The 8,161-nt window shown below is 41.1% G+C and overlaps 1 protein-coding gene across 1 annotated transcript; it reads left to right on the top strand.

The window, feature by feature from the left end:
• Positions 1-684: 684 nt before the first annotated feature.
• Positions 685-7,370, top strand: slc5a3b (solute carrier family 5 member 3b). Its single transcript, XM_080038674.1, has 2 exons — positions 685-808; positions 2,976-7,370. Exon 2 carries the CDS (start codon positions 3,245-3,247, stop codon positions 5,378-5,380), a length of 2,136 nt encoding a protein of 711 aa, XP_079894800.1. The 5' UTR covers positions 685-808; positions 2,976-3,244; the 3' UTR covers positions 5,381-7,370.
• The last annotated feature ends 791 nt before the right edge of the window (positions 7,371-8,161 follow it).

The raw sequence follows: 8,161 nt of genomic DNA, 5'->3' as shown, positions 1-8,161 counted from the left end.
TATCATGGCCTATATCCGTATTAGGGGAAGGCTTATTATTTTTCTAATGAGTCAGTATCATTTTGCAAGGTCAAAAGATGGCACAATAGGCTATCTAGGCCTAGGCCGTATCACGACGGCGGTGGTAGCCTGGGAGATCTATGTTCCCACAGCCCAGCTATGTTCCTGAAATTGGCGATTAGGTTCAGGCATCACAGGTGGTTAGGGATAGGGTGGGGACAGATTAGAATAGGAGTGACACACACACTATCATGGTTAAGCAGAGCTGTCATTTTTTAAAATCACATCCCTTTGACACAATACATAGGTGTAATTTATTAGTTAATTCAGCATAAGTAAATACAAAACAAAACAACCCAAAGTGCAAGTGAACCACTTCCACAATTAAAACAAGCTGTACAATGTCTGTGTAGTGGACACTGGCCCGTTTTGAATGACAAAAGTATTGGTGTCCCTCTGCCCCTATGGCTTAGGCTAAACATGCAGGTCATAAGAGAGTCCCAGATAATAAGTTAAACAAATTTCCAATTTGACGCGTCATGGAGTGTGTTGCACGTGCGTGTGGGGCGTGGACCCAACGGATGCCTATAAGGAGGACTGGCACTCATAGCTTTATCTGCGCATGGAAGTAGTTTCTGTCAAATGCAAAGCACAGACAAGATAATTGGCTGCAAACGTCCGAAACGACAATTTGACAGGAGTCGAGAAAGCAGCGATCCTGTGGGGGGAACGAGTCATCATCTTCTTCTTCCTTCTCCTGCAGCGTTATTTTAGCATCTTTAGCGCGTCTGCTAGCACAGGCTACAAGGTACATGTTTGGTTCTTATTTCAACGGATGGGGCAGGTGAGCCGACACAGAGGGGAATCCCCGTAGGACTCCTGCTGCTTTAACAAATAACACAATATAATTTAAAAATATCTAACCACGTGTCAAGCGTTTAGAAGCTGTGCTTGCGGTAATGCCACTGAATGTAGGCTATCATATATCATCGGCTATCTTTTAAATGTCTCAAACAGGACTGTGACACCAGTCCTATGTTTTACAGTCTATGGTTTTACCGCTTCCGTGAACCAGGCACAAGACACTTGTAACTCCTAGACGTCAGACTGTAGACTAGCCTGTATATCCGAACATGAATCCCAGAAGTCACCTTTAGGTAGCCGGAGCATTCTTTTTTGAAGCTCCTCACAGATGCGCAGCCTTGTGAGCCGCAGTACTGAGTGACAGTTCTAGAAGTTTCCTGTAGGTGCCTGTCTGGGTGCCGTGGAGTGGTGTCGCTCTTCCTTTGTACTTTTCACAAAGACTGCCAGCCGCATCTGCTCATCAATTGTTTTCTATCGTAGCCGAACATCTGACTTAAAAAATGTAGTCAATATTAGTGGTGACTGATATGCTTAATATTTAAATTGCAGGTAACCCGATGGCCAATAATGCCAATTTAACGTCTTTCTTTTGGTTGGCATTTGATAAAATACAGTAATTTAATAATTAAAAATGAGAAACAAAATTTCACTTAAATGAACATTGATTAAACACATAACATGTAGACACAGAAACAGGTACACTGGCAGATGCTGATTATCTAAAAAATGACCTTTATCGGTCTATCTATTGTCTCTATTCTAATCGAAAGCAAAGGTTTGTTGCAATAGTTGTTGTATTTGCAGTTTGTTGTATGGACTACTAGCTCAAGGTTAACATTCTGTGGGCTTCATGTATGCCAGGGCTTTTTGCCTCAGTAATATGTCTTGGCTGGCACAGATGTTTGTATTCAATGTTGTTGTATCAGAGCTCCAGTTTCATCACCACTTTGTTTTGCCTGAGTCAATAATATTTTGCAAAAAGGGGAAGAATAGAATAATTCCTCTTGTCGCTTCTGTTTAAACAAAGTCCCTGTGGCACTGGCAGTATCATATTTTGTATTGTGTTGTTAGTGATCTGAGTGAGGGCTCTATGAATACTAGTTATTTAGTTGGAATCTCCGATTCATTTATTATTGCTGTATTTCAGAGCCAGCGTCTCTTGGACCGTTAATGGTAAACACATGGGAGCATAGCCCTTGATGATGAGATGGTAAAATGAAAACAAAGACTCCTATTATTGGAGAAGGATTGGATGTATAAAGCCTGATTGTGAGGACAAATGCGTGGGGTTATTTTCTACCATTCATGGCAGTATCAAACCTCAAGAGAGGCCGTGTGTGTGGCCGTGTGTGTGTGTGTGCGTGTGCATGTGTGTGTGTGTGTGTATGTGTGTGTCAGACAAAGGGATTACATTTGATCCATCTCGCTTTCATCTGTGTCTATTGCAATTTAGTTATAAAGCATGAGTATTTATATGATGCAACTAACGACGGTTATGCTCTCATTGCTACGCTAAGGAAATGCTTTTACTGTCATTGTTCACATTTGGTTATGGAATCAAACAGATTTAGGTGTATGCTTGCTTGGAGTATAGTAAGCAAAAAAGAAAATTTGGAATTGGTTCTACTTTTTGTGTTATTACATTAAGTTATGTCCTGGTGCGTCCCTCTAGTTTTTGTTTATTCTTGACTGTTTGATTTCTTTCATAATGTTACTGAGCCTTCTTTGAAGCTCTTACAGTTGCATAGCTTGAGTTCTTTGTGTTTTAAAGAGATTAAGGAAAAAATTCATATGCCAGCAAAGCCTAGGACTAGTGCTGTAAAAATACTGCAGTTGCAAAAGTGGATTAATCAAAGACTGCATTCTTGTTAATCTTGTGTGGTTTATGTTAAGGTTGACAATTCATTTGATTAGTGATGTTGATATTTGTATGTTACAGATTGTGATATTAGTAAAAAAAAAAGAAAGAAGATTAATCAGATCCTCTTTGTGTGTATTTCCTGTTTCCAGAGTGGCTGTTGTAAAAGTTCAAGTATTTGTGTTCGGTGTTTTCCCCCTCTTAAATAAAGGATCTAATGAGGTGTTCTTTTTTTGTCTCTGCTGTCTTGCAGGAATGTTAACTCTAGGCTTTTCTAGACCAGAGGCCTACAACATCCTCCTCTAAAACTAGAACGACCTCAGTGCTGGTGGATAACCCCCTCCGAAGCACAACTAGTGAATTTGACCTGACGGTGGATACTACAACTTCCATCCAGACAGCAGACCAAAGCAGAGCATTTCCATTGCTCCTTTTTATAAATTATTGAATTCATAACATTGACTATTTGTATTCCATTTTTCTCGTGAGGATTCATATAGCGGCCGTGAGCTAATCGTAAAAATGGCTCCTGGAATGGAAGCAGTGGACATAGCTGTGGTAGCACTGTATTTTGTGCTGGTGCTAGCCATCGGGTTTTTTGCAATGTGGAAATCCAATCGCAGCACTGTGAGTGGGTACTTCCTGGCTGGACGCTCCATGACCTGGATAGTGATAGGTGCTTCACTCTTCGTCAGCAACATTGGCAGTGAACACTTCATAGGTCTGGCTGGGTCAGGAGCTGCAAGTGGCTTTGCTGTCGGAGCATGGGAATTTAATGCACTTCTACTGCTGCAGCTACTCGGTTGGGTGTTCATCCCTGTGTATATCCACTCGGGGGTCTACACCATGCCTGAGTACCTATCGAAACGCTACGGTGGCCAGAGGCTGAAGGTTTACTTTGCCTGTTTGTCTGTGTTACTTTACATTTTTACCAAGCTGTCTGTGGACTTGTATGCCGGAGCTCTCTTCATCCAGGAGTCCCTGGGGTGGAACCTTTATCTGTCCATCTTCCTGCTCATCAGTATGACTGCGGTGCTCACTATCACTGGTGGATTAGTGGCAGTATTGTACACGGATGCGCTTCAGGCAGTGTTGATGATTGGTGGAGCCCTTACCTTAACCATCATCAGTCTAAACAAGGTTGGTGGGCTAGAGGGTGTCAGAACTAAGTACATGCAGGCAGTTCCCAATGTTTCTGCTATAATTGCCGCTGGGAACTTCACCTATTCTCCTTCCTGCCGCATTGAGCCTAAAGCAAACTCTCTACGCATCCTTCGAGGTCCTTTGGATGAAGACATCCCATGGCCAGGTTTCCTTCTCGGCCAGACCCCTGCATCTATTTGGTACTGGTGTGCAGATCAAGTCATTGTCCAGAGAGTACTGGCAGCTAAGAACATTGTTCACGCCAAGTGCGCTACACTCATGGCTGGATTTCTCAAGATCCTTCCCATGTTTTTAATAGTCATTCCTGGAATGATCTCCCGTATCTTGTTTGCCGATGAGATAGCCTGCATTGGGCCAGAGCACTGCATGGCTGTGTGCGGAGCCAAGGCCGGCTGCTCAAACATCGCCTACCCACGCCTGGTCATGGCAGTGATGCCCGTTGGACTCAGGGGCCTGATGATGGCAGTGATGATCGCCGCCCTGATGAGTGACCTAGACTCAATCTTCAACAGCTCAAGCACCATCTTTACCCTGGACATCTACCAAACCTTTCGGAAGAAGGCATCTCAGCGTGAGCTGCTGATGGTGGGCCGCTTGTTTGTTGTGGTCATGGTGGCGATCAGCATTGCCTGGGTCCCTGTTATTATTGAAATGCAAGGTGGACAGACATACCTCTACATCCAAGAAGTTGCTGGCTACCTCACTCCACCAATCGCAGCCCTTTTCCTTCTCGGCGTGTTCTGGAAAAGGTGCAACGAGACGGGTGCGTTTTGGGGAGGCATGACAGGTTTTACACTCGGTACCCTAAGACTGATCCTAGCGTTTGTATACCGTCCCCCTCCCTGTGACCAGCCAGATGATAGGCCTGCCTTCATTGTTCACGTTCACTTCATGTACATTGCCGCTGGGCTGTTCTGGATTACAGGGTTGGTGGCGGTGGTGGTCAGCCTCTGCACCGCTCCACCCGATAAGGAGCAGATTCGCACCACCACAGTCTGGGGGCTCGGCACCCTTGAAATGGTTCCCACAAAAGACAGAGAGGAAATGTACAAGCTGACTCAGAAGAGCCAGAGCAATGGCAATGAAAGCCTCCGCAAAGATCTGCCCCACGATGTTAGAAAGGAGAGGTGTTTGGATGGAGCAGATGTCAAACTCCTGGTCCCATCCACTGACCCTGACCCAGCAACACCTAGCACCGAAACAACCCCTGCCACCACCCCTGCAGAACAGTTGGGTAATGAAAGGATGGAGATGATAAGAGCAAAGGAAGGTCGCCAGGGTAATGTGGAGACTAGCAGGTGTATGCGTTTAATGGAATCCATTTGCGGATTTAAGGGGGATACACAGAGCGTTAAGCAGCAAGTAGCACAGGACGAGGCAAGAGTTATTGCAGAGATTCTGTACGAGTCACCTAGAGTTAAACTGCTCCTCAACTTAGGTCTGCTGCTCGTGTGCTCTGTGGGCGTCTTCCTTTTTGTTTATTTCTCACTGTAGTTGCAGCCACAACTGAACTTATTGCAGACTTGTGTTGGCACTTTTTTTTTATTAAGGTGGAAGTTATGTGGGGGTCGAGGACTGTTACAAACAAACGGTGGTTAAGAGATTTGTGAAGCTCTGTCTGTAATATTTACAGTTGTATTCTATAGCTAGGGACATGAGCCTATTTTAATAATTTATTTAAAATGATAGAAGCCACTCCACATTAAAAATATTATACTCCTTTATAACTACAACACTCATAACTACAAAACTCATTTGGCATTTGTCTTTTTTACAGCACTTATACATCCTGCATCCAGAATAAGTTAATTAAATATTTTCCTTATTTGAAGTAAGCACTTGTTTTTGTGTGTTTTTTTTTTAAATTTTTTTTTTGCATGGTGAAGAACAATGGAGTCCCTAAAAGTCTTGAAAAGTGGTATTTATTGTATCTTGTGCAAACAAGTCATTTATCTTCGTGCACAAGTTATTTTGTCTTTAACTACTATTTAATGTAGAAAACCCAGATCTTGGTGTGCCTTAGATTCATATCATGTGCAAAAGGTTTTTAAAAAAAGACTGACATTTTGGGGGCTCTGTAAAAAATTAAATAATGTGTTCTGTGATTAAAGCTTTTTTTCCACTCTTGTAGGCAGTGACTCTAGGTGTAGTTGCCGGTGTAGCATACATTACATGTGTCTTTAGTAACTTAACTATTTAAGGGTATAGACCCTGCGAAATGGATAGAAATGAAGCCCAACTCTCCTTAAAAAGGTAGTAGTAAATGCTAAGAAGCATTGCTTCACTGCTGCTGTTGTATGTGACCATTTGTTTTCGGTGATTATGTTAATCACTGCTTTGCCTAACTCTACTGCAGGGAATCCAGATTCTGTTTGTCAGGCTTACAGTTATTATGTGATAATTAAAATATGTATGTGTTTTGCAGCACAGGAAATTAAAAGAAGCACAAGATCAGAAATATGTATTATTTCCATCCTAAAAGAAGAAACTTAAAATCATCTGGCACTTACATCATTTTACAACTGCAGCTATGATGTTTTATTTTGTTTTCTCCTATGTCTTTATTAATTGTTGGTGGCCGTTTTACATTTACCTACATACATTTTGTATTCAATAATATTGTATTGTAACCAGTACCAATCCTCATGACTGAGTCTTTATCAATTTCTATTGTATGCTAATTTAGTTTTATGCTTCACATCGTCTTTTGTGTTATGTCAGTATTGTGCTCAATATAATTCCGGGCTCTTTGGATCCCCAAAATAAACCTTGTTTTATAGAAGGCTATCTTCTGTGTATCAATGTACCTTTAGTGCAGTGCTGAGATGTCATTTAATCTAATGACGATTGAAACTTGTATAAACCTCTTACCAAATGTGTCTTGGTGTGCAATGCTTAGGTGGAGTCAGCGATTCTGAAGATGCTTTAAGTGAAATATCACTTTTGGTAAAAATTGTTTCACACACAGTACACACAGTACGCACAGTAAGCGGATCATGAGGAGGTATTCACTGATTTTGACAAAGTGATTTTGAAAACAAGCGTTCTCTGGAATTTCTGACTCCACCGTTTAAGTGGAAAAAACAAATAACAGTTCAGTTGTACATCAAAAATGCTTTGTGCAGTGAATATACCTGATTATTTGTTTAAAGCCATTTGATTAATACACTTTGTCATGTAGAACCTTTTCTGAAGAAATCGCGTTATATTTTTTGCAGGATTAGCACATCAACGGAGGAGCATACGCATGACACAATCCACGGTTGATTAATTGAGGAGCAGAAGGTGGCCGACCTTCTGGGTTGTGGTCATTATTTACACAATTTGAGTATCGAGACACTAACACACCCAGCCCCATAATAAAAATAAAAGATTTTGGAATTTGACAAAGGTATTGAATAACAGTCACTAACAGAAAAATGTCAGTGTCATAATGTGACAGGCCAACCCTATAATAGGGCAAAACGTTTATAAGACTGATAAGTGAATGTTGCTGTAGGGGAGCTTTTCTTTCATTGTACGGAGATATACATTGTTATTTTTATGTATTTTAATTCAATGTCAATAAAGTTCCTTTGAGACAAAAGACATGTGTTCTCATTATTCAAGTGGAGAATATACTTTCTTGCCATATTTATTAAGTCAGTTTTGCTCAACATTGACATCCCTTTGAAATGACAATTAATGTGCTCTTGGTTTCTTTTAAAGTGAGGAAATGTGTCGACTCATGGGGCACTAAATTATGTTGCAACACCAGAAACATTCTTTATTGATCATGTGATCATCAGCTGGTTCCAAGTTGTAAGAAATAGCCAAAGCATCGGCTTTGATGTAATTGCAAAATTATTTTAATTCGGACCAGAAAAGCTGTGGACAAAACTTTGCAATTAATCTCATGTGGTTATGTTGGTACTGATGCTCACTTTATTAAAACTATGAATAGCCACATTATTTGTCAGTTGCATTTTGTTTTTGCATGTGGTGATTTTATCTAAACTGTGAGATTAAGGATTTCATACTAGCCTTTTGTAAGTTACAAAATATCCAGTCCTTGTTTACGATACATTTTGGGTCTTTCTGTTATTATTGACAATAGAATATATAAATCCCAATAAGGCTTTATTGACCTGCTCAAAGCCAGAAGAGGATTGGGTGATTCCAGGCTTCTTGTCTCAAGATTCAGCCAATCAAAAAGCCGTCTCTCCACTTCTTACCTGTACAGCACCATATCCCTGTGGACGAAACATCACATCTCTGTAACTTTCCACAATTTAG

This window comes from Ammodytes marinus (assembly GCF_949987685.1).
Source record: "Ammodytes marinus genome assembly, chromosome: 12".
NCBI lineage: Eukaryota > Metazoa > Chordata > Actinopteri > Uranoscopiformes > Ammodytidae > Ammodytes > Ammodytes marinus.
The sequence above is the reverse complement of the archived record's forward strand: the minus strand, read 5'-3'. Positions and strand labels throughout refer to the sequence as shown.

What these genes read in the sequence shown, in the direction of transcription:
- slc5a3b (XM_080038674.1), top strand. Translation starts at nt 3,245, where the DNA reads ATGGCTCCTGGAATGGAAGCAGTGGACATAGCTGTGGTAGCACTGTAT.